The 26,852-nt window shown below is 45.0% G+C and overlaps 1 protein-coding gene across 7 annotated transcripts in view; it reads right to left on the bottom strand.

The window, feature by feature from the left end:
• COL26A1 (collagen type XXVI alpha 1 chain) overlaps positions 1 to 26,852 on the bottom strand; it is a 172,394-nt gene that overhangs the window by 122,170 nt on the left and 23,372 nt on the right. For 5 of the 7 annotated variants that reach the window (XM_030962403.1, XM_030962406.1, XM_030962408.1 and 2 more), the window contains exons 2-3: positions 26,422 to 26,544; positions 15,783 to 15,886 (exon numbers count right to left, since the gene is read on the bottom strand). In XM_030962403.1, the coding sequence (XP_030818263.1) occupies positions 15,783 to 15,886; positions 26,422 to 26,544 (227 nt within the window). The remainder of the gene's footprint in view (positions 1 to 15,782; positions 15,887 to 26,421; positions 26,545 to 26,852) is intronic. The other 2 variants (XM_030962404.1, XM_030962410.1) reach the window with 1 other exon arrangement.

Below are 26,852 nucleotides of genomic sequence, written 5' to 3'. Positions count from 1 at the left end.
GCATAGACAGCTTCCAGGAAAGAAACTGATGTGATTATGGGTTCAAAAAGACCATGAGATGCCCAGGTAGGACAAGAGTTAGATCCTTGCTCTCAAGAGGACACACAGATGGCAAACCAGGTATCTTGGGACAGCAAGGTGCTTCTCAGGTAGGAGGTATTGTATTTGGACTTGGCAGCAAAATCCACAATAGGCTTCTACACAGAGAAATTCTAGATGGCAGTTTGTTCTAATGGAGATGACTGAGAAAAAGCTTACTAAGAGAACTTGAGACCAAACACCAGTAAAAACGGAAGACTGTTCTTGCCAAATTCCTTCATTTGAGGATTGTGTAATTAGGCCAGGAAAAGCACAACAGAATACACTATGGAGAGTAGCCCTGCACAGCCTTGCTAACCCAAAGGGCCTCCTCCACCTCCAAAGCTGCCTTTCATTGCAGCTACCTGCACGTATAGATTACACCAGGTGCTAAGCCAACCATTCCCATCTCATGGGGAAATTCAGCCCAGGCCAAGTGTGGGGAGCTGCATTTTGACACAAATCAGAGTAGCCAGGCCCTGTTGGCAGGAGAACCCTCCCCATGCAGCAGTGGAGTTCTACCCAAGTCCCTGGTGGTGGGCAGGACACTGATTTTGCACATGCCGCTCACTGATGTGCACGTGCTGTTCCCCAGCACCTGTGACAGCCACCCCTCCTCTGAGCCTGCAGCACTCAATCCCCCAGGTGAGACTGCCCATCAGCTGTGCCCACCATTCCCCTGAGGGCTGCAGCAGTGACTCCAGACAGAAATCCAGCTCACACAACCACAGGGATGAGGCTGCTGTAAATGGGGTCCAACTTCCCCTGAAATGTAAGGCCCATGCAACCTCACTGGGATGTTGCCGAGACTCCAAATTCTGAGTATTTGGAAAATCAGGCACCTGGGCACTACAGCAGAGTTCTCTTTCCCCTACTACCCCATAAAACAAAGCTACCCAAAATAGCAATCCAAATTTTGGAAAGTTTGCCATACATCACCCCTTGTGTGACCTTGCCTGAGTCATGACTGGACCCAAGAGTCTTCTTCTCCAGCTCTGGACTCTGAGTAGATGGCTACACAGCTTCCCTTGAGACCCAGCAAGGCAGAAATAGGAAATGAAATGGAGAACAGGGAGGAAATTCCATCTCCCAACACAAAAAATTAAGAGGCAGTCACAGAATTCTCCTGGTAAGAGGTAAAGAAATACGTATGCAAGAGTGAAGGCTAGAGACACAGAAATATCTTGTTAAATTTTTACAGTTTAACCACTGAACAAGCTACTTTCTCTCCATAATTTATACCTGAATTGTATGTCTAGACATGACATCATTTTAAGGTATGCCTTGTGTTCTGTGGTAAGTTTACAATAACCAGAACTTATAATTGCTGTGGTTCAGGTCAGCAAAGGCGGAAAAAATATTCCAAGCCCCTTCTAAGCAGCTGTTCTTGGTAATGGCTTTAGTCTGTTGTTTTCTGTCAAGGAGACAAGGCCTAGCAAATGCTAAAAGCCAACACTGAACCAGCGCCCCTTCCTACAAGTGACAAATACCACAGATAATCTTCCATCCTCAGTCAGCTTTATTTGGTATGGTTCATATTAAAAGAGTGAGGGACAGCCAGATAAGCAAGGGCAATAAAAACATCTACTGTGCCTGTGGAGATTGATAGCTACAGGCACCCAGATCCTGCTGTATGCCCATTATCCAAATGTCCTGTGGGGCTCAGGTGGGATCACAGCAAATCCCGGTGTATTCTCACTACTGAGGCAGAAATCCCAAGGCTATGAAATCTGGAACCCCAGTGTGGTTAACATGCACCAGCCTCTCTTACTGGAGGAATGAACCCTGCTGTGATAAGGGCTGCTGGCCAAGCGACTTTAATCACATGAGGAGTTGCAATCACTGCCCTAGAGAACATGGCCTGAAGCATCCTATTGCATCATTGAAGTGGAATTTAGTCATTGGAGTGAGGGAGAAAGCTGTGCAATTTGAACACTAAATGATGTTTGGGGGTTTGGGGTTGGTCTGTTTGCACAGGCAAGTTGGATACCCCAGGAGCAGGAGCTGAGAGAAGAGCACTCAGGAAGATGCTTCAGGACACATCAAAACTGCCTTTATGGCAGCAAACCCAGAGAAGCACCCATGCTGTTCTCTCTACAACTCCCTGAAAGGTGGCTGCGATCAGGTGGGGTTGGTCTCTTTCATGAGGCAGCAACTGACAGAACCAGAGGACACAGTTTTCAGCTGTGCCAAGGGAAATTTAGATTGGATATTAGGAAAAAGTTTTTCATGGAAAGAGTGATGAAGTTGTGGAATGGCCTGCCCAGGGAGGTGGTGGAGTCCCCATCCCTGGGTGTGTTTAACAAAGCCTGGATGTGGCACTGGGTGCCAGGGTTTAGTCGAGGCGTTGGGGCTGGGTTGGACTTGATGATCTTTAAGGTCTCTTCCAACCCAGTGATTCTGTGAATCCAAAGCAACTCCAGGATCCCAAAGAGAAACCTGGATCTGCAGGTGCATCCGATGAAACTCGACCCACAACATGCATCTCAAAAGGCACAGGGATGTCGCACACAGGGAAATTGTTTTCTAGAACAGTCCCTGTTGGAAGGGACCTACAAGAATCACCTAGTCCAACTGGTGCCAACTGTTTTTTTTTGACAGGAGCATTAACATTACTGAGAAGGAAATACACATGAAGGTTACACACACTGTGCTCCTTCCTGTTATCTCAGTGGGCAGAAAAACAGCAGCCAAAATAAGGTCAAAGACAGCAGGCAGAAGCCCTAAGTTGTAGTTACTGACAGTGAAGCAAACTCCTAAGTCAAAAGGTAACATCACAACTATTGCTGACATCCAGAAGGCAAGAAGGACTCTCCAAAACCCAGCTTTCTGCAACAGCCTGGAAAGACTCAAAAGACTGAGGATATGACAACCACTGTCCCTTTTTGTCCATGTCCCGCAGGCGATCCAACCCAGACCACACAAGTGCTCACAGTTACAAGAATGTGAGTGGGTAGAATCAACATATTGATGTGTTTTGAAATAAAATCATCTTCCCTTTCTATACAGGTTCCACAGTTTTGTTACATAAACATCAGTGGTCAAACTCTCCTCTGTCATCAGTAGTAATCAGAGAAATCTTGATAATTGCTTCTTAGCTCTTCCAACACCCTCTCAGAAACTGGGAACCATTTCAGCTAACAGCAAATGGGAGAGAGTCCATCCTACTGCACCAGCAGAGGCTGATTATTGCACCCAAGCTGAAGTTAGCCTCTATTCAGCTGGTTAATGCAGACCCAGAGCTAGCTCAACCCTGCCTGCTCCAATCCACACGGATGGGACATCAACTTGCTCAGGGATTTGTGCCAGAAGAAGGGATTTAACACACATTTCAAATCAGCTGCGCACCTGGACCAGCAAATCTGGCCCACTGTTGTAGTGCAGTGTTTGTGCAGAGCTACAGGATGATTCCCAGGGAGCTGCTCAGTTGACTGGGCCATGGGGACAGCTGGGGAGCAAAGGAAAACCATGACAGAAGCTGGCAAGGACTGCCCCGACATGGCTGGTGCCCAGGAACAGTGGTGAAAAGGAGAAGTGCCCACTGCTTTTCAGTGCCAAAGCAAAAAGCAGCCCTGAGAACACCATTTCTCAATGGATCCCCTGGGAGGAAGCACATTCTTGCCCAAATGGTGCAGCTGACCCACTACATCCTCTGTCCCAACCCGGGTGTACACTAGAGCCTACAGCTGGCTCATAATGAAAGTCTGAAGTCATCAGAGCTGTTCTGGCTTCAGTTCTTGTTAAAGATGTTGACTATCAGCCCAGGTTTGGTCAAAAGGTTACACAGGTTTTCAAATTGTTCCAGCTTGTAGTGACCAAGGGTTGATTTAGGGTTTGCTGTCACAGCATATTCACATTTACTGTTCTACAAGCTGCCATAAAAAGCCAGGTGAAGATGAGAGTTTCTGCTGATTTGAGGTATAAATAAAGTACAAAATTATGTGAATAGCAAAAAGGATACCCATTTACTCTGGGATCATCCCAATTTCAAGGAGGAAGGTCTGATAAATAATCAGCTTTTGATATACTTCAGGAAAACCATCCTCTCTTACTCCTGACTATTTCAAATTTGTTTGAGGCATCGAATTTACTTTTGCTCTCTTCTGCATCAATCAGCAAAGACCAAAGCTTAACAGCTGAACCTGTAGCAGAACACAGATTCCAGGGCAAAGACTTCTATTCTAGTGTATACAACATTCAGATAGAGGTAGAGGAGACCAGCGCTAAGTGTCAAAGAAAAAAAAGTGCCCACTAGGCATTAATGGAGCCATGTAAATGCTCATGCACATTCCCCATGAAGGGTATGAGGGATCTGGTTACACTGGTCTGTAAGGAGCTCACAGTTTTATCGTTGGTATCCCAACTACTACTGCTGGTAGACATTCTACTTCCCCAAAATAAGGGTAGAACAAGAATGACCCCTTTGTACAGACACATCCCACTGTAGATGAAGGAGTTCATTGCAAGGAAAAAGGACTTTTGCAAGGATGTTTTCCTGGGTAGCTAATAAAGAGCTGTGCCTTGCTGTGAGTGCTAATATTAGACAAAAGCAACAATCTTCAAGTTTAGGTTAAACATAAACCAACACCCATCCTCTGCATCCCACCCAGACAGACCAGATGCAATAGAAATAACTGCTTATTTATGTTCCCACAAGGACCAGCGAGTGCACAGCACAAGGACAGTGTTCAAGGCATCTCTGGCAGATCACACTGTGAGATGTGTTTAGCAGATCACACAACTGGAGAATGCTTGAAAAGACACTGTTTGCTTAACCACTTGAGGCTAAGCTAGAAAAGATCAAACAAGCCAAGTTTAGGAGTAGCCTGTCCCCCTCCTTGAATGGGCTGTAACTTTTTACAGTGCAGAGCCCTGCAGCAACACAGCAGAACCATCCCTACACAAGCACTCTGAGCCACTTGGGTTTAACAAGTCTCCACACCAGTAAAGAGAAAACCAGAACTTTTGTTCCTTAGCACAGGCTCTGCCATTGAGGCTAAAACACTGGCTGACAACAGCAACAGGTTTGTATCTCCATCCAAATTGGCCACTGAAGAACTAATTAACCAAGATACTCCACAGTTTCTCTTGGTGTCTCAGGGGTACCACAGCACTTTCTACAGCTCATGCTGCAGGAAACTCTCTTTCCAGAGCAAGACCTGACACCTTCAACAGAAAGCTCTAGTGCTTGATCTGGAGAGACACATTTGACAGTCACTGGCAAGCAGGACAGAGTCTAATTAAAGCCCATCTGCCTTGGGTGTCCCTCAAGGTTTTTAGAATGAAGGACCACCTAGCAATGAGCACAGACCCTGCACTTCCCACAGTGGATACATGCCAAAACTTCTTCAGCATTACTGCTACAAAAGTCATTATGTGCACACAAATGAAACATCAAACTGAATCCTGACTTGGTCTGGCTTCTTCTCTTTTAGGCTTGAGTGTCTTTCATTTACAGGAAAAGATGAGAAAAATGCATTTTTTTCATTTCTTATCTCCACAACCAGGTGAAGGCTAGGACATCTTCCAGCCTCAGATTTCTTTAATGCTTCTGACTTTATTAGAATTGCTGCCCAAATTAATTTCAGCCACTGCCTGGAGCAATTTTGCTCCTCTCTCTGTTACTTTAATGCCCTATTCTTGGACCTGCTTGCAGGGGAGGCATCAGCCATACCTGGCACTGCATGGCTAAAGAGGCAGCAGTAAAAGGCCTGAGCTTTATCAGCCTTTGAGTCCTCATTTGATGGGATTAGCAACCAGAAAACCGCAAATGCTACAAGAATTCTCCTGTCAAGAAGGAACACGTGAGATGTGGTTGCATCTGTAGCATGACCCTGCTGTTGCCTCTCTTTTATGCTGCACCCATTGCTGTGCATCCTGAAACATCTGTGCCTTCCCAGTGACTGATTACCCAGAGACACGCAACAGAGCTCGGTATCTGTGCGAGGCCGGGGACTCAACCCTGAGTTTATTACAGAGCAGAGCTGGAGGGAGCTGCTTGCCAGAGATCCAAACTCTAGCCAACAAGTCCCTCCAGGCTCACTTGGAAAGGTCTTGTAACCTCACTGCTGTATGCCTGCTGGGCTCAAAATGAAATGCAAACTTGCATGTTACTTGTGGATTTGGATGCACTATCCAAGGAGACACAAATCAGGAGCCCGAACAAGAAGCATATGTTAAGAGTCCAGAATAAAGTTTATCAGTCCTTAATGAGCTTCATGATAAGGGATTTGCACAGAGACATTCCTCTGGTGTCTTTCTTGCTTTGGTGGTTGAGGGACCTAGTACAACTTGGTTAAATGGTCATGCTTCTCTCTCATTTTGGTGAAGACTTTTATTAAATATTGTTTGAAATCTGATGGGACATAAAAGCAAAGCTAATTTCTCCAGTAAGTTTTTCCCAGCCTTCATTTACTTAGGAATGGTAAAGTTGGTAAAGATTCATCCAACAAGATTTCTTGACAAGACTGCTGTGACAATCAGGATATCTTGCAGTGTTACATTCATAGGAAATATTTAATCAGTTCCTAGCCTTTCTGTAATCATGTGCATGTCATCATTAGATGACATCATGTCATCTATACCTACTTCTTGTCCAGTTTCTGAAAACCATGAGTTAGCTTAAATGACCAGCAGTCATGGCATATTTAGAACAGCTTGTGTTGATGCTATTTTCAGCTGTGTATAACACACACCTACTGACTCCTCCAAAGTCAGGCAGTCTAATTATTTAACTGTACAACATATTCACACACCATCTACCATGGGAGGCACATTCCTTTCTGAGCCAAACACTCCCCTTCACAGATGCAACACATCCCTTTAAAGTATTGAGGGTCCTGTGGCTCAGATGTGCAGCACAGTTAGGACTGGCTTTCACATGAGTTTAACAGTTAAAAGGATGAAGTTCCAATCAATGCTGAAACTTGACCTCTCTGAGAACCACCAACACAAACAAGTGCAGGTACCACAGTCCAGGAAAGTTCTACTTGTTTTGTGTCAGGCAGTGCCATGGATTATTTAGTGGTAAATGTTACACCTGGTCAGAGTATCTATAGCACCAAACTCCAACATGGCATTTCTTCCCCTGACTTTAGAGCAACACTTCATTCTGACATCTTCCACAAACTCCATTCCCACCCCTGGGATCCCACTACCTTCAGAATCTCTTATTTAAATCTGTGCATTTAATTATTCCTGCTTCTGTAGCTATCCTTGATTGAATCTCACTTCATGGATTCTTGCCCAACTCTACAACTCAATCAAGATTTAACAGCATTTTAATCCTAGTCTACCACATATTCCCAGTACTGCCCAGCCTCCAACACACACAGATCTGACTAGGGAGGGCTCTCCATTCCTTACTAACTTGGAAATGGACTAACAAGCCATGCTGGGCTGAGCACAGTCCCTGGGACAGCTCCATTTACCACCTCTGCCCAAACAGGCACAGTCTGAGCCCTCACTAATGACAGCACAGAGGGTTTTTGGAGTGAGCTGTGTGGCTTGCAGTTGCACATTTCTGTAGCTCCCCAAATGAAGCTGTACTAACTTTGCTGCCTTTATCCTTCTAAAGGGCTCATGAGAGAAGACACATTGAAATGTATGGAGCATGCTTTTGCCTAGCACTTCATGGTAAATTGAAATTAAACTCCTCCAGAAATTATTATTTGGAGGAACACTTTTGGTTCCCCATTTGATAACAAGGAATGGAGTAAGAATAAAGTCTAGGATTCAGCAATATGGGAATTCAATGCTTACTTCTTCCTTTCACCTTGAAGTCTACAAAACATGAAACCAACCTCAAACTTCTCTGGAAAATCCACCTTTGTTCCTACTCCTGGGCTTGCAATCCCCATTCTATCTGGATGTTGTCATTTTATTGCAAAAGTTCCATACCTTCATGGTGATTTCTCATGGGCATCTCCTTGCAGTACCAACTCCTTCTTCACAGCACAGCCAACAAACCCCAACTCTCTCCTCACCCAGCTAACCCACTCTTTTGTAGCACTCACCTTCTTATTGGACACAGCTGTGGCCTGTTAAGGGCAGGCCTGTTCCTAATCTTTGGTGATTAGTACAGCTGCAACTCCTCAGGTGTGAGACTACCTTCTGCACTATCTTTATTTTCTTACATTCTATCCCACCGCACCTGGATTCCAATTCCTTGCAATCCCATTTCCACATGGCAAAGCATCCCAGGGTAGCTGTAATGGGAATTTAGGTACCTAGTAAACCTCTTCTTCCTGAAGAAAGTTTGTGTGGATGAAGCTTACCCTGCTCACATCCTGTTCTTGCATAAACCCTCATTGTGATTATGTTTTTGAGCAGCCCACAACTGGAATTGTTACCACAGAAAACACAAATGTCACAGTACCAATCACATTAACTTGTTTAATGAAAAACCTGTGTAAGAAAAAGGGGAAAAGGCAAGAGTCCCTAAGATATACATAGGAATGTGTCCATCTGCTTCACCCCCAAATGTTGGCTCCAGTTCAGCTTGCTACCAACTGCACCAACCCATGTACTCTGTGGCCTCCTTCAACCTCTCCCCTTCGTCTCACACCCCCTGAGACACATCTTGCCACTCACACATGCAAAAAGCTTGCACTGTCAACAGCTTGGCTTAAACTTATTAAAAAACTTTTTGCAAGAGTACCTTGGCCTGTCTTATCTGCTCTCTGTGGAAAGCTGGTGATGAAGTCTCCCATCTTCAGGACCTTCCTTTATTCTCATGTCTTTAAATCTCAGGAGTACAAGATATTTCTCCATCACTCACACAAAGTTTGCAGAGTTTGCAGAGTTCCACTTGCAGGAAATTCAGTAAGTTCTTCCTCAAGGAACCATCCCATTCAGCAATGTTGTTTAACAGCAACATTAAATCCACACATTGCATAACTAAGCCCTTGAAAAGTGATGGGGAGGGAGCTGTAATTTCATAAGTGCTTGAAAATTAAACACAAACCAGCTGGTTAAGTGGGTAATAGCCTTGCAAAGTGAGTGAAAGAAAGAGACTCCTCATTGCCACCCCTTCCAACTGTGGAATTTCATATCAAAGGCCTAAGCCTCATTTCCTATTCCTGATAAAAAAACAAGTCAGTGCAGCGGCAGGAAACTTGGAAACAGCATCAGCAGGTGGGTTTAATTCTTCTTCATTAATTCACTTGAAAAGCATCAAACAGATCAGTGGCCACCAATTAGAAACCATTCCTCTCATTTAGCTCTTCCCTCTGCAAATGGGAGTGTTCACTCCAAAAAGTTCTCATTTCTGGTATAAACACAGCTCCACCCTTTCCCCACCACCTCCATGGGAATGGCTGTGGAAAAGAGAGACAGGGTGGAGTTTTCTGGGAGAATGTTTTTCCTGACTTTGGTACTAACTGCATTTGCAGGATTCACAGCACAACATGTCACATGTCCCTTTTTCCAGAGGACACTACACTGTCAGCAACTCCCAAAGGCTCTAACAATGAGAGACTCACAGAGGGGAAAAAAACCAACTCCCTTCTAACAGCCTCAAGCAAATAAAATTTCATCATTGGGAGGATGAATGGGAAACAAGTGATAATTTGGGGGAAAACAAGAGCTCTGAAGGAACAGCTGCATGAGAAAGTAGCTTGTTAAAAGCTCAGGGTTGAAGGAGGCAGTAAAGATTATGAAAGAAAATGTCAAGAGGTTGGATGGGCTCTTCAGAACCCACATATCCCAAGTTCTATTCTAAAGTAATTCAGGAGCTCCCTTGGGTGCAAAACTTTCAATATCCAACTAATCTACCACTAGAGATGTCTCTGAGCTTATACAAGTCTGAAACAAGCACAGAATGGTTTGGGTTGGAAGGGACCTTAAAGTTCATCTCATTCCACCTCTGCCATGGGCAGGGACCCCTTCCACCAGCCCAGGTTGCTCCAAGCCCTGTCCAGCCCTACCCAGGAGAAGATTATGCTCGGTCTTGATTAGAAATAAAGCAAATAAAGGAAAGTCATTCACTATAAACAGGTGAGTCCTTCACTTGTGAATTAAGACATACAAAGTAGAAAGCATCCCACGTGTTTGGGAAAGCCAATAGCTTATGAAAACACAAAAGATTCTCTACATACCACAGTAATTTGATGGGAGATAAAAAAATTGGGATAGTGTAATGGTACAGAATACAGCTTTCCCACTTATGTTAAGATAACATCTGCAGATATTTAGCACTTCAGATATTTTGACATTAGGTGCTCAATAAAATTCTCCCTGTTCAGATTAGAAATGTCCAAAAAAATGAAACTACTCAGATGCTGGAATGCACTGTCAAAATATTTGGAAATCTAACACGGATTTTTTTTTTTTTTGAGTCTATGTATTGAAAAGGAAGATGAACATTTAGAAATTGTTCAAGTAGTCACAGAGTGCTGATGCCAGAAATGCTCTCAGCAGGCTGTGGATACTTCCAACAGTGACCACACGCTCCAGGAACTCCTCAGAAAATGTGATCAATTTGATCAGGGGTGACACAAGCTATGCCTGAAGCCAGAGGCTGCTGAGTGGTCAGCATGGTGATGGGAGCAGACAGCAAGTGGGTGACACATTGTAGGGTGGTTTGGGCGACTTCTGGTGGATCTTGTCTTGAAGGGGCCACCAGAAGCCCAAGCAGGAGGTGGAACACAGGAGCAGCAGGAGGTGTAGCCTATGGAAGAAAATACTGGGGAAAGTACTGTCCAGCACCTGGGATCTTCATCACAAACATCAGTGCTCAGGAAGCCACTTCCACCTGTCAGCAATTCCATCATGGGGGATTCACATGTTTTGATATTTTTGCATAAAATATTTTTGAGGGTAGATTCACAGGGATAGTTATCACATTTTACCTCCTACTTAAAAAACTGTAATCAATTCACATTCCACTTAATAGTCTATAATATGTATTCACATAATTCACTTACTGTATCTAACAAATAAACTTGGTCCTAAAAGATATTTTCAGAAAAAAAAAAATTTGCTATGTGGAATCAAATGCTGTACTTGGTTTCAAAGGTCTCAAATGAGAGCTAAGCCCCACATTTCCCTAGAGGAATTACTGAACCAGTCTCTAGTAGAGAACTACATCCCTGCTAGATCCAGACTTGAAAGGAAGGAACCTCAGTCTGCCATGTCTGCAGCACAGAACTGCCCAGCCAGTCAGAGGGCACTGAAAAAACCACTCTGGGGGGAATGTCAGTGTTCACATGGAAGCTTTTGTTTTATGGCAGGAGATGGAATCAGCTGCAGTGGGCAAACATCACTGAACCAGGATTCAGCAGGAACAGGAACAGGCACTGCAATGGCTCTGACTCCCATTGCTTTCTCTTACACTTTCTCAGTTTCTAAGGGAAGATTAAAAAGCTCAAAAAGCTCCGCTGAGGAAGGAACTGAGGGGCTTGAGAAAAGGAGAACACACAAGCTCAGCTCCTGGAGAGAATTGCTGTGATACTACAGAAATGTTACTTCATCATCTCTGTGTTGCATTTTCACATCATGGACAGTTCTGTCTTTTAATGGTTCATGGGGAAGAAGGACAAGGTTGGAGAAGTGAGGTCCCATTAACACCACTTTGAATTCCCTTCAGAGCACTCCAATGAGCTTGCAAACTTTTAGATCTCTTGTTTTGATGTCCTTTCTCCCAGTCTCATCAAATTTTGTCTCGTAATTGTATTTGCTCATTTAAGATTTTCCTGGCAGTGTTGTTCTGCATCTCTTCTCCTGGGACCAAGAAATTTTGTAAATCAGCAATAAAAATGAAAAGGGTTTTTGCATTCTATCATACCAAGAGGAAAGTCCTCATTTTCTTATGCTGCTTTGAAAACTGTAAACACAGTTTCAAAACACAGTTTTCAACACATGGAAAACTTAAGAGGTTTAAAAAATATCAGGATGACAAGAAGGATGCAAATAATAGTTATTAGAAGGAGATCAGGATATTCCAAGAACTGATATGAGGAGGGGGAGACATTAAAAAAAAAAAAAAAAGGGGAAGTTCTCTAGTTAAGCCATTACTCGAACAAAGCTGCTCAAATTTCCTATCTTACTTGCATGCTTAGGAAAGAAAAAAAAAGTAAGATTGGAATCACAATAGCATCAGTTTAGAGGTGCTGAGGTTACTCTGGGAGCTGTTTCTTGCCCAAACAGCTAAGCTGTCTACCATCAATGTGCTTCTGGGGTAAATAGGATACTGGCTACTGTCCCATACTCAAGTAGTACAAACAAACAAGGAAGAAAGCTATGCTATATTTGTAAAGTAAAATAAGACCTTGCCTGGCTGGAGAGCTCCAGGGCAGTGCTGAGCCCCTGAACTTGCTGGGGACACTTTTCCTCTCCCAAGAGGTTGCATTTGCCTTTGAACTTTCAGCCATATAGAAAAAAAGGCTGAGTTGAAATGTCAGCATCATCTTGGATTCAAATCAATCAGCTTGATGCATGATTGCAAGGGCTAAAGCACTTCACCCCTGCACTGCCCTCATCCATATGTTCTTTATATCAGCAGTCAGCAGACTGGGTGGCTCAGTGCATTCATTTCCTGTCCTGGGCTTGGGTTCCACTTTAAACAAAACAAAAACCCCCTGAAACTGGAAAATAAAAGTTAGTATCTAGTGACAGTTACATTTGCCAGACTGGTTTGCATCAAGTCTTTTTCTCCATCCAAGGAAGTTGCAAGAAACTCTTTGGGAAGGCCTGGTACAACTGGTGGTTTTTGACTATCAACTCAATGAGCACGTCACAGTCCTACTAAACCAGTAAAGGAACTGGAGATATTTCAAATATTGACATACCTTGGACTGAGTAGAAAGCAAGGAAAGGAAGGGGACAAAGCCCCAGGCAGTGTCAGCTTGAAAAAAGGAAACAGGTTGGAAATTTACCTCAGTAAATTAATGGCCCACTGAGAGCAAAATCTCCATCCACTTCTAGAGCTGGGCTTCCTCCAGACAGTGCTGCTCTTTATCAGCTTCAATGCAGGAGTTAGATTCCCAGGATAATTTAAATCCAAAATTGTGCAGCTTTCAGTGTTAATGTAGGTGCCTGTCAGCTGGTGACGCTGAAGTGGTGACTGTCTCAAGCTAAACTTACCAGCTGAGGATGGAGACACTTCAATGATTTAATGACATTTAACACCCTGCTCTAGCAGATGGGAGTTTTCCCACTGAAGGTGGTTTCCAGCAAACCAGTCTCATCAGGAGTCTGTCATACTTTGGGGCTAGACACCCACACTGAGCTGTTGCTTTTGCAAAAGAAAAGCTGACCTGCCATTTGGGAGATCACAAGTTATGGTATCAGAAATAGCTAATTCACTGCAGCTTCATCAGAGCACTGTTTTTGTTTTGCTTTAGTTTAGTTTTCTGTTTCCTTTTGTCTGCTGTTTCCAGGAAGAACTCACACAGATAAGCATCCCACCCTCTCAGAGAAACCAATCTTGCAGCAGGGGAGAGCACAGAAAGGAAAGAGTACAAAAGGCCTCATATTGGCTTGCCAAAAACCCTAAACCAGCCTATTTTTAGCCTTTTTTACTTTGATTTCCAAGTGACACTAACATTAAGAATTAGCATAAAGAGTAAGTAAATATTTCCATTTTAAAATTGACAGCTTGAAGGACCATGCAGACCACTGGCATCAGTATTTACACTAAAAACTAAGTGGCCCAACCCTGCTGCACTAGAAAGGGATCTTTTTTTATTTTCCTCTTTCATTCAAGGATATGGGACTGTCAGTAGCACCAGATGTTTTAAGGAGAGAGAAAAAAAGGTAGAAAGAATCTCACACTTGAAAGTAAGGGCTTACTACTGGCTTTCTTCTCACACTCCACAGACCATATCCAAGCCCAAAAGAACAGTTCCACCTTTCAAAGTAGCTGTATAAAATTGTCACCTCGTTGCACAGAACTGCTCCTGCGAGATCACTGCAGGCTTTCTCAAACCAGCTCATGTTGGCTTTTTATTTCCACTGAACTCTGCTGAGACAGATCTGGCACTGCAGGGGGGAGCTGGAATCTCTCCTTTGCACCAGCAGCACCACTAAGCTGCAATAACTCACACCTGTCCAAACCTACAGGCACGAACAGGCTGCACACAGGGGCTCCTCAGGTCACCAGGCACATCCTCAGCTCTGCCACCATCCCCAGCTCCCCTTGCCTTGCAGGGACAGCTGAAAACTCAAGCTGCACAAAGCAGCTTCTCTCTCAGCTCTCTTCTGTGATCGTGTTCACAGGGGTCTGAGGATGAGGGAAGAGATGAGGATCTGACTCCATGTTTCAGAAGGCTTGATTTATTATTTTATGATATATATTATATTAATGATAACTCTAATATATATATAAATTCATTAAAACTATACTAAAAGAATAGAAGAAAGGATTTCATCAGAAGGCTGGCTTAGACAAAGAAATAAACTAATAACAAAGGCTTGTGTCTCAGACAGAGTCCAAGCCAGCTGACTGTGATTGGCCATTAATTAGAAACAACTCTATGAGACTGTTGCATTCCCACAGCAGCAGATAATCATTTTTACATTTTGTTCCTGAGGCTTCTCAGCTTCTCAGGAGGAAGAATCTCGAGGAAAGGATTTTTCATGAAACATGTCTGTGACACACTTCTTTTAGCATTATGTTAAAATGTAAAGCTCTCTCCTGCAGACTGCAGCTTTGGGTTATTTTGCCACTTTGTAAGGGTTTTCTGGAGCTTCTGGGATGCTATTGTTTGCTCAGCAGCCTGGAGCTAGCTGCTGTCTGCAGCCATCACTCTTTGGGACTGCAACGAGACAACTTCCTCGTCAGAGATTTGCCTGAATTGTGTGATTGGTATTGATATCACAGCACAAAGAAAAGCAGCACAAACAGCAGACTCAGAGATGTTGGACACCCCCACTGACCCTTCAGTAGCCAGAGACAGGCTGTGTTGACCTGATGCAAGTGAACAGAAAACTCCCGGCTCAGTTTCTCCCATTCATAAGCTGTGAACTCTCAAGTCAGGTTCAGCAGATGCCTTAGTGCCTAAACCTGATACTTGCTGGAGAAGCAGGACTTGTTTCAAACTCTCAGAAGTGACAGGTAAAGTAGGAAATGTTAGGAAGGAAAATGTAAAACATGCTCTATTGTGATAAAAAAAGGAAAATACTTTTTCTTCCTGCTCTGGAAAGAGCCCTGTGTTTTCCTCTGTGTGGAGAGAGCTGTGCTTTCACACACACTGTGCAACATGAATGTTACACCAATAAGTCAAGGAGCAGGCAGAAAGGGGAACCAAAAGTATTGATTCAAAGCTCTCTGGGAGCACACATTATCTATGTCCAGACCTTACAGAAGCAGCAACCAGGGACCAGCTTTTATTTGATATAGCAACTGATGGTGACAACAGGGACAGGGAGAAGATAACACACAAAAAGGAGAAAGCACATTTTCTGAACCAGGGACGCCAAGCACGAGCACATCTCTAAACAGGTCATCCCTGATTCCCTTTTCTTTCTTTATTTCTTCCCCCCTCCATGCTCAGGCCTGTTTGCAGGCATTCAGAAAGATCTGGTTTCCAAGACCACCTTTCAGAGCTGTGTGTGACATTCAGTTAACAAAGTGGTGTGAAGGGAACAGGTGATTTGTTCCTGTATTTAAGAGGTGTAGGGCACATTAAAGAACAAACCCCAGCTCAAGGCAGCCAGTCCATCCTTGCTGCTCATGAGAACAGAGGCATTTCTGGATAACTCACCCTCCTCACAGTTGCTCCCTGTGAAGCCAGGACAGCACCTCCACTCCAGCGTGGTCACAGTTCTGTAGGACATTTTGTACGTGGGCCTGATGAGAGTCCTGTAACTAACACAAACAAGGAGTCAGCAGAGCACAGTGCCCTGATCCAGCAGTGCTGCTACTGATTCACAGCACATTTTCCCACCTGGATACATCTCAGAGCACCCAGCCAACCCCAGCCACGGAAAAAGGAGTCACACAAAATATCAGCAAGGATTTATTTGTTGTCCTCATATTGCAAAAGTCCCACACCTTCTCAATGATTTCTCATGGGCATCTCCTTGCAGTACTGACTCCTTCTTCTTCACAGTACAGACAACAAACTTCAACTCACTTCTCAGCACAACCAGCAAACCCCCAACTCTCTCCTCAACCCAGCTAACCCACTCTTTTGTAGCATTCATCTTCTTACTGGACACAGCTGTGGCCTGTTAAGGGCAGGCCTGTTCCTAATCTTTGGTGATTAGTGCAGCTGCAACTCCTCAGGTGTGACACTACCTTCTGCACTATCTTTATTTTCTTACATTCTATCCCTCTACATTTATTAGAGTGCAGATGTGATTTAACAGCTTTTATTTTCCTCCTTAAGCCCTCATGCTCTACTGGCTCTTCCCCACACCTCTCCTCCTGCAGGTACCACCAGCAGCTTTGTGGAGATCTCACCACTGCAAAGCCCTGCAAGTAGCAGAGCTAATGACTTGTTTCCCACACTCTCCCTTCATGTGGGCTTCTGTGACATTGAACAGAGGCTGGCAACTGCCTTTCCTCACTAAGCAGTAATAGTTTCCCATCTCCCAGGTGCCTTCTTTTCCCCACCACTCAGACCTGGGATGTACCAACACATCAACATGACAACTACATCAGGGAACTTCTTTTTCCCAGATACCTGACCTGTGCCTCAATTCTCTCCCCATCTGAAATAGGGTCACACTCTTCTGGACCACAGCCAAGGTTCTCTACAGGACAGTTTGGGAGCTCTGTGAGCAGCACAGCATCCCCAGGATCCCAATTACAGCACAAGCACTGCCAAGCCCCTCTGGGAACTGGAGGGTGACCTGCAGACACAGCAGGGCTGTGCAAGGCACCAGTGATTCTGAAGTCAACACAAAACAGACAGTTGCATAAGTGACAACTTTTCCTTTAAAACAGCAGCTCGTCAAAGCTGGCAACTCAGAGTTTTCCCAGTATACAGCCAAACAAGTCACTGCTGCTATTCATGAAGCTAAAAGCAAACACAGAAGTTGTACTCCACAAGTTCCCCTCAAAATTCCTACCCTTATTTAACAGCCAAAAGAATTTGGCACACACAGGGAGAGTCTGAAGCTTTGGGATTACAGTGTTGCAGGCTGCAGTTTATGCTTGTCTCTCCAAGCCAGGCAGACACAAGCCCTGAGCACCCTGTCCCTGGGGAAGAGGCTCCTCCTGCTGAGAACCAGAGGAGACAGAGACAGCCCCGGGCTCAGCTGGGCACGGGGGAAAACAGAGCTGGATGTTGTATGAATCTCATCCAAACTGCTCCAGGGGGAGGCAGGTGTACACCCGGGACAGCACTGGTAGCTACTCCAAAGAGCAGTAACAAAGGCTTGCCAGGAGAGGCTGCCCATGTGTGTCTTGGAAAGAAGGGAGCAGCTCAGTCGTGGTTAGCAGAGTCTTTGGGAAGCTAATTTCTCAGGAAGCTGTTTGCTGATGATTTGTGCCAGCTGCCAAACACTAAGTTCTGCTATAGCCACTGGACAGGGTGGGCTGCACAGGCTTCCTCCTGAGCACGGGACTGCCTGCCCTGGGAACAGCCTCACCCAGAGACAGGAGAGCAGCAGAGTCTCCTGAGAACAGGAAGTCCTCACCCTCGGAGCTGCCAAAAAGCCCATCAGCCCCTGCTAATACCCACAGCTGTGATCCAGGCACTTGGCTGGTGTGGGCTGCACAGAGCCAGCTCATCCCACCTATTTCTTTGCTCTTCGGCATCCAGTGGTGTCCATAGTGTGAGTTTGAGGTCTTGGAGCACACTGATGTAGGTAGACCTCAGTGCTTTTTCACAAAGAGACCAAAGGCACAAAGACTGTGAGTGTCTTGCTGAGGGTCTCAGAATAGCTCTGGCAAAGCCCAGGAATTGAACCCAGGTCTCCCAACTCCCAGTCCTGGCGTTGGACTCCAGACACATTTCCACACGTAAGCCCCAAAGCATCAGTCAGAAGTTCATGACTTTGTCACTAACACCACAGCTGGATTTGACCTTCAGATGAAAGTCTCCAGCCTTGTTACCAGTGTCCAGAGCCAGCATGTCTCCAACCACACCGTGATTTTAAAACCATGTTTCTGCCAACACCAAGATGTTAAAACTCTTTCAAACTTCATTATGAAGTGTGGAGAGTGGCTTGAGCCAGACTGGAATTTTGGCAGCAGTTCTGTGTCGGGGAAGTAGCTCTAGTTTAATCCTCAAATGAGGGAGGACTTCTCAGGGCATGACAAGCGTGGAGCTCAGCTGTCACAGTCTACCACCCACCCTGAATTCCCTGGAAGTGTCCTGATGTGCGCAGCTCTTTTCAACATTGCACACTCAGGCAGCTGAAGTGGGCCCCGCTTGCAAGTCCAGTTTGTTCTGAAGTTGTTCCGTCCTTCATAGCTTCGTTTTTCCTCAATTTTGTGACATGGCATCAAGGTCTGCTGGTGCAGACACATCATGCAGATTTATGACTCCTATTCCAGGAGGGGAACGCAGAAAGCACCTTTAGCAAAGCATCACCACCATCTGACACTTGCAGTGTTGCAACTGAAGGAGATAAAAAAAATATATGGAAAAGGAAAGGGAAGGAGGATACCTGTTAAAGATCAGAAGCCCCTGAATGAAAATGTGTGGAAAACACAAGAGGCAGAAAAAAGAATTGGTAGCAAAATAGGGAAGCCTTTTCCTTGGATGCCACTCAAGCCACAAACACTGGCACAGAAATCTGGCAAAGCAGAGGGGAAGAAGTTTGGAGGAGCCACAACCTCGCACTGCTCTGCTCCTCAGGGAGCCAAAGGATGTGCTCAGCACACAGCTCCCTTCTGCAGGAGAACCTCAAGCACTTCATGAAGGAGCAAACTACCAGGATCTGCCACTCCACTGCAAGAGTCAGGAGTCATTTCCAGGGATTTTGCTGAGGGTTTACAACAATATCCCAGGGAGTGGGGCAACTTTCTTTCTCCAAAGAAAGCTCAAGCAGCTGTTCCTAGACCAGAGCCAACACATGGCTGTTCTTGGAGCTGCCTGATCCCTGTAGGATGAGCTACGTGAGCTTTGTCCACATGCAATTATCATTTGGGAAATAGCATCTCTTGGTTGTGGCTTAAGTGACTGCCAAGGAAGAGGTAATTTAGGGAAGGAGCATGAGCTGACTGATGAACTGATTTGGGGGTACAAAGCTGTAAGTACTGGAGAGGGCAGGACACACCAAGGGATGGCAGCCAAGGAGTCTCACTCCTCAGCACACAAGGATGTGTCCCCCTTGTTTTCAAGGCAGTGTCACTGAACATAACAGGCAGACGTGACACAAGAAAGGGGAAGAGTGTCACATTCCTGGATCAAAGCCTCAAAAATCAGGTCAAAAGAGACAGGGTGATCTCTGCCATGACCCAAGCAGGACAGCCTGTCACACACAGGAAATACCTTCACCCTTTCTGGATTTCCCCTGCCCTTTGACACTCACAAACAAAGCTGTTTGTGCACAAAGACCACGGAGAAGGAAGGCGTGAAACTCCTTTCCACATCACAAGAGAAGGTTTTGTTACTGTGATTCATTCAGCCATTGCAGTTTGTGCCCAAGGAGACCTCAGTGACCCTCAGAGGCTCCTATTGATTATTATTCAAGCCCTAGGTTGGAAGTTTCACCATCACTTACTGATGGGTTTCAGGATGACAAGATGAATGGACTTGCCTTTTTGACTGGCAAAGAGTCCAGAGACCAAGGAATCCAAGCTCTGGTTTGCCTACTTCTCTCATGGCACTGAAGTATCAACCCAGTGGGTCCAACCCATCCATAAAACTGCCAGCTTGTATTCCAGGGACACTCATCTTCACTCCAACAAGTGCATCAAAAGGCATTCAGGACAAAGCTTGGGTAGTTCCTCTAACTGTTGGTACCAATGCCCTGATTTACAGACATGCCAAAACCGTGCAACTCCCCACAGAAAGTCAGAGTGTTCAGAAATCAGATTTCAAATCCATCCAGTTAAGCAACCATATCTCAAAGCACTTGGAAAGAAGGGAGTTTTAGAGCTCAGAGAAACTATCAAATATATATTTGGTTCCCAATACCACCACACCCACACAGACCATCCCGACCCTCCTCTCAAAGCCTACCAGACACTGATTACACCAGGCAGCTCCTGTGTGAGACACAGAAAAGACAACTTCATCTCAAACCAGTGCCACAGCTGGTGCAGGGACAAGAAGCACTTTTGCCATCACATTTGCACTCACAGGCATGGCAGAGACCATCACTGTAAATCAGAGCTGTGCTCTTTTTTCCTGCCCCTGCTCTTCTAGCTTCCCTACCACAAACACAGCAGTTCCCCAGGGAACAACATAACCAGAGGAGCTCCAAAAATGCTCCTGCAGACACCAGATTAAACAAAAAACAACCAACCTGCAGCTGCAGGAGTGTTGGAGCTCATTGTGTCTTCTGTCTTTGCCAATGAGAAGAAGACTTTGTTTAGCTCTGAACACATCTGGTTCAAACTTACTAAAATACTAAACTCAGGAAACAAACTGATCTACCTGCCATGCCCTGCTGTCCACAGCAATATTGGCAGTCTCTCAGTCCCAAGAAAAAGGGGCCAAGGACACAGAGACAGATGTTTCTATGCCACCACAGAGTAATCATCAGCTCCTGCCTTTGTTAACAATCAGATGTCAGTGCTATTGCAGAGCAGCATTGCAGCAGGGAGGAGGAGTGCTCAGAGAATGTCTGGGCAAGATCAAAAGGCCTCAATCAGCAGCCTGAGCACAACCCCTGAAACAGGTGACCCTCCACCTGTGCCCAGGCAGCACCACACAGCCATTGTTCAAAGCTGAGAATGCCCCTTTGTGCTACAGCTCTAATCCCACACACCCAGAGCCTCTGTCTGTCCTGCTGTAGGAGCACTGTTCATCCTGCATTTATACCCCATGTGTGCTTCAGAGAGCAGATGCCTTTTCCCAAGCACATTTCTCTCCAAGATGTGGAGTTGTAAGGGAATTAAACACATAAAAGAGTTTATGTGTAACAGGACTTCAAATAGCAATCCTAATGCACTGGAATAAGCTCTGGGATTTATTATTCAATTGACTGGAAAGCAAGAAAGAGAAGGATTTCCCTGTGGCATTACTAGTTCTAAAACTGAGGGGAAACATCATCTACAGGCCAATCTCCTGGGTGACAGATCCCCAGTTTCTCCTACTGACCCTGTAGCAACAGAGTTTTCAAATGCACAGAAGACCAAATTGGATGAGCCTGCAGAATTCCTTCTTTGTTATTCTACAAACTAGCTTGTAAAATCCCTCCGGGAGCAGTAATGTGTTCAATTTAAATGAAAAGGAAAAAAAAAAAAAGAAAAAGAAAACCCAGCATTCAAAAACACCAAACAAGAATGATCCATGCAAGATGTGTAGCCTGCTTACACAAAATGCACACAGTATTTGTGATAAGCCAAACCAGCTACAATACTGAAATAAAAAAAACAGGCAGTGACAGGCAGCTGGAAAGGGCATCACAGCCCAGATTTGCTGTACTGCAAGAACACTCTTCCTGCCATCTCTCCCATCTCTGAGTGAAGTTTAAAGCCAACAGATGAAAAACTTAATGTTTGGAGTTTCAGTGACTCTTATCAAAGTAAGAGACCAGGTAAACCCATCCCTGTACAAGCAGCTGTGGGTTTCCTGGAAAATCTTCAAAGTCTCTGAAGGCAGAAAATGCTGCAGAGACAGGAGACTCAAAAGCTGAAGTGAGACAGCTCTGTGACCACAGAGTTCAGCAAAGCATAGCAGGAAAAATCTCACACAGCCTTGCTGGGAACATTCATTTTCAAGGATGGGACAAGTAGGAGAGGAGCTGGAATGTCCCACCACAAATTAACAACGTTTCCAGAGATGAGATCGGGATTTTTCCAGAGAAGATGGGGATTTTCGAGGCAACAACAGTTTGAAGCAGAAAGTGTTTGTCTTCTGAAGACTGTAACAGCACATGATCTGCCAAGGCCACTCATCCCATCCATTTACCTCCCAAGACACTACTTTACTGGCCACAACAATCATACATAAATATTCTAATCAAAATTAGGCTCATTTTGGCCAGCTAGAGTATAGCAAGAAGCTGCCCTATTGTGTCATAAAACACAGTAAGACAAAAGCAGCTCTGTTCTCATCTTACAGGTGAGGTGGCACTGCTGGTCTGAAGGCACAGGAGGTCACAGAAGCTCCAACAACTGAATGTAGGTCTCAAATCCTTGCCTGGCCTTCAAGACCACCCTTCTGAGTGAGCCTTGAGGAGTGCAGTGTCCCAAGCAGGGCAGGACTGGGCATCACCCTGCAGCTGCTGCAGCAAAAGGATTGCTGAGGAGAAGGGTTACAATTTGGTTTACCAGGCTGGGGACAACCATCCAGGCAGCAGAGAACCAGAGATTAGGTTCCCATTGACACCCTCAGGTAGGGACTTTGTCCTTTCCTTTAGACAGACAAATGGCACACGAGTTTGAAGCATTCAGCCAGGCTGCTGCAGAGCTGCTCATGCACCCAGAGTGTGACATGGCAAGGGCACACAGCCTGTGGCACACAGGAGCTGAAGCCTTCACTGCACAAATGGAGAGAGCTCAAGAACAGATCTGCTGAGGGGAATCCTCCAGCCAAGACTGCACCAGAGCAACTCAGCACCCAAGCTAAATAAAGAGCCTGGGGCAGAGGGCAAGAACAGAGCAGCTCATCCCAGCCCAGCCAAGATGATGACACTCCTGCTAGAGCAGCTTCCCAGGAGCAAGTGAATGGACAGCAAGGACATCTCACAGCCAGGGCTGCAAGGCTGGGATCTCATAGATCCTCCTCTGCCAAAGGCTTGACCCTGAGCTGCAGCTTGTGCAGTAAGAGAAAGAAACCAAACAGGAATGAATGGGAGACAGGAAAGGGATTAAATCCTGTCTGGCCACAGCGATGTCTGCTCGAAAGCAGAGTCTCTGTAGCAGAGAGCCCCTCTCAGCTGTCACCACGAGGCTGGGAGATGCCTTTTTCCTTGGCTGACATCCCTTTTGCTAGTGAGCAGCCTGATAAGGGGTGCTGGCAGAATGAAAGCTCTCCCAGATATGGCTGACTCCTGTAAACAAGGAGATGAAAACCGTTTGTTTCAAATCACAGCTGGGAGAAACACTATAAAGGCAAAATGGTGCCAATGGCTTGCTGACATGTTGCATTGCTTACAGTCTCACAGAACACTCTGTGCCCTTCAATTCAAGCTCAGGCACCACAAACCTCCCTGGAGAAGAACAGGAGAAGGGCAAAAGACTCTTCAAATTTACTTTTTTAGCAAAAGAAAAGCAGATATATTTATATTACCTGAACAACTGCAGGGATATAGAGAGCAAGAACAGTTTTAGCCACTACCAGACCTGGAACGAGCCTGACCTTGCCTGAAGCCAGACTTACAGAAATCCCAAAAAGAGAGAGTGGTACAGACAAGGTAAGGAGGAAATAGAAACAAATAGGGCAGCCAGGCTGAGTTTTGTGCTCTGTTCATCTTCTGCATAGATTTTCAGAGACCTGTCAAAGGAAGCTGTTCAGGTTGATGGCTGATAAACCCTTACAAGCCCCTTCAAAGTCAGTTTTTTAACAGGAAAGGCACTACACTGCTTTGTGACTTTGGGAACTGTTTTCTTTACTTCTGTCCTTTATGCACGAGGAGTTTTATTCTCAAAACAGGAGATGGGGTTTACCTGAATAAGGAGAGAGATTGATGTTTCCTAAAAAGACAATACTCATTTTGGTGGGAGAGGAGGAAAAACTTAAAAAAAAAAAAGAGTAGTTTTAGAACTTCAGCTTGGCTCCAAGGAAAAAAGAAAGCCACTTGAAGCATCCCTATGGGCTGGCAACAAAACAGTGCTGGCTGCTGTGTGCTCAGAAAACAGCACCTCTGTCACACAGCCTGGCTCAGGGTGCCAAACATTGCCCACAGCAGCCACACATCACAAGAGTCATCATTTTCAGCAGCTGTTCTCATTCTCTTATCAAAGTCAGGTGCATTGCTGAAAACAAACAGCCACTTATAAAAGATGCTTTGGCTGGGGATAACTTATCCAACACCCCATGCAACTCTCAGATCCCAGATCCCACCTTTGCTGTTACTCTTTCTTGGGGCTCTCCCTTTCAGATGGTGGCAGTAGGGGAAATTATCAAGGACCTGTTTTACCTCTGATGATAAGTGGATGAGTTCCAGCATTTTGTCAGCAGATTTCTGAGAGATCCTTGGGAAAGAGGTGCAGGATCTTGCTCTACTTTATGCAAGAATGTCATGCAATATGTGCCTAGAGGCACACAGGCATTTCCCTGGAAGGGTTCCATCCTCTTGTCCTGCATTTCCTCCCAGCCCAAAGGGAACAGAGCATTGATGTCCTCCCATCTCTTCAGGAAGGTTTCTCCATAGTGATCATCTTGCAAAAATGCAGCTCCTGTTAGCTGAGCTTTCACCAGCTGAGATCTTGAATATTTAATAACCTCAGCTTCTTTCCATGATATTTTCACACAAAAAGAAAAATTGAGATGTCTTCTGCTGTTCTGCATTGTCTCCAAACAATTGGACTCATCAGGCAAACAAACCAAACTACATTTGAAACTGAAAATGTTCCATGAACAATGTCACAACAGCACACACTACTCCTAAAGTCTCTGGGTTAATGTAAGAATCAATGGCATCAATCAACTGCAGGGGCCCACAAAAGGAATTTTTACTAATAACATGATCAAATGTTTGGTTCTTATGAAATTCTACTTGTGTTAAAAATGAAAAATAACTAAGATTTTTGGCAAGTTTAGGAGACAAGGTGAAAGCTCACAAGTTTCTAATGACAATTATGTGCCTAAAAAGCCTGGGAAATTAAAAAGTTTCAACTGAAGTTTGGCCATGACAGTGTAAAATATGAAGTGTTTCAACCACAGCCTTGCATAAAGACAAAAGAGACACCAAAGCAGATATATTACAAGTAAAAAAAAATGAGACTGACCACTGGCCAAGTGGAAACTGGAGAACCAACAATGGGAACAGCCCCATGCAAGATGTGAGTTCTAGACGAAGTGTCACAAGAACAGGGAAGTGGGGCTCAGCCTGCAGTCACCTTCTGGCCAGGTTATCAACTACAAGAGGTCCTCAGCCAGTGCCCTGTGGGTGAATTGGTAACAATAACAATAAAATGACTGAGCTGTGTGAGCCAAGTTATGGCTTGTCTATTTGGGAAATTGTTTTAGAAGCTAGGTGCAAATTTAGAGCACAATGGCTTTTTTTCCCCAATTCCCAGATGGGAGGGTAACACTATTCTGCTCTGAGAATGCCTTTCAGAGAAGGCAAAGCACAACAATGCAGACATTTTACTGAAAGGTGGTAGCTGGGGACAGTTCTTTCACACTTTTTTTTTTTCCCTTCTAACATGTAGGCTCCAAGACTATAAATGATCAAAAGGCAAAGCAGGCTCAGGGCAAGTTTTTGACACGTAGCTGTTTTTAAGCTTTGTTTCTTGTCTGAGGAGAAGACATTCTGTTTTGAGGTGTCTTTAAAGAGTACTGAAATGCAGGAAGTCTAAATAAATTCCACCCTGAAAGATACAGGGCACATTACCTTTGTCCCCCATTGCCTGTAAGGGATTTGATCACAGCTTTCCAGTGTATGTGATCAATATTTCCACTACAGCCCTGAATATGGGGACTTGATGCCAGCAAGTCCCACAGAGCCACTGACCCAGCATCCCTGCTCACCCTGTCCACTCACTCTGAACATTTATCTGCTTTCATGCCAGACCAGCAGCAGTCTCCTGTGTGGAGAAGCACAAACTGGCACTACAGCCTGAGCTAAACTGTTTCACATAACTTGTCCTAATACTGATGTCTTTGAATTGAACTATCTGTACCCAGGCTGAATTTGCTCCCCTTTTGTAAATGAAACTGATGTTGTCACATAACTTCTATTGTAGAAGTTGCTTAATGAAAGAAAAGAACTTTATGTTTCAAGCATCTTGTGTAAGATTATATCACCCAAATAAATAGGAGAATGTATATTATGGGGGTTCATGTAAACATTCCTGTATAAAATATGTAATGTTTTACGCCTCAGTGTGCTTGGTTTGTGGGAACCTCCATCTTGCACAGAATAAACAATACCTTCTTTCTAAATCAGACCTGTCTGTGTTTAGGGAGCTCCTAAACCTGGAAGCAATGCTACACTTACCTTCACCTGTGATTTCCCTGCAGTTGTCACCAGTGGTGCTCCTCAGGCACAGCACCCCAAAGCAGGACATCCCAGCTGACCCTCAGCCCTCTCTGCAGCCCTCACCAGCCAACCAACCCAAGGGGAAGGGCAGCAGGGTTGGGCAGCATGAGACATGAAGATTTTTACCTGACTAAGTTGGCACAAGGTCCTGGCCAGCGGCAGCTCTGATAAACTCTCTGGATCACCGTTTCTGACCCGTTCTGCACCTGGCAGGAGACTGTCCTTGTGACTGTGTAGTGACACCAGTGCCTGCAGAGAGAGAGGACATGTTAGTGAGACAACCAGGGAACCAACACACACCACACTGCACGAAAAACAGACCAAGAATCTGGGGGTGGGGTGGTTTCTTCTGCCAGCCATAGCCAGGCTGACTTGCAGTCTTCACTTCTCACCCCACCCTCTCCTTCCAAGAGCAGCAGAAAGATCCCCAGCTCCTGCCAACCTGAACCACAGATCCAGTAATGCCTCTTGCTTAGTTGTCAGAGGCCAGTTTTACAGTGCATAATTTAGTTCTGTGACTTATCAGAAACAATAGGACTTGGGGAAAAAAAAGACAT

The sequence above is a fragment of the Camarhynchus parvulus genome, chromosome 19 (genome assembly GCF_901933205.1).
Source record: "Camarhynchus parvulus chromosome 19, STF_HiC, whole genome shotgun sequence".
NCBI classification, from domain to species: domain Eukaryota; kingdom Metazoa; phylum Chordata; class Aves; order Passeriformes; family Thraupidae; genus Camarhynchus; species Camarhynchus parvulus.
Note: the sequence above shows the minus strand (reverse complement) of the source record. Positions and strands in the feature narration are given on the sequence as shown.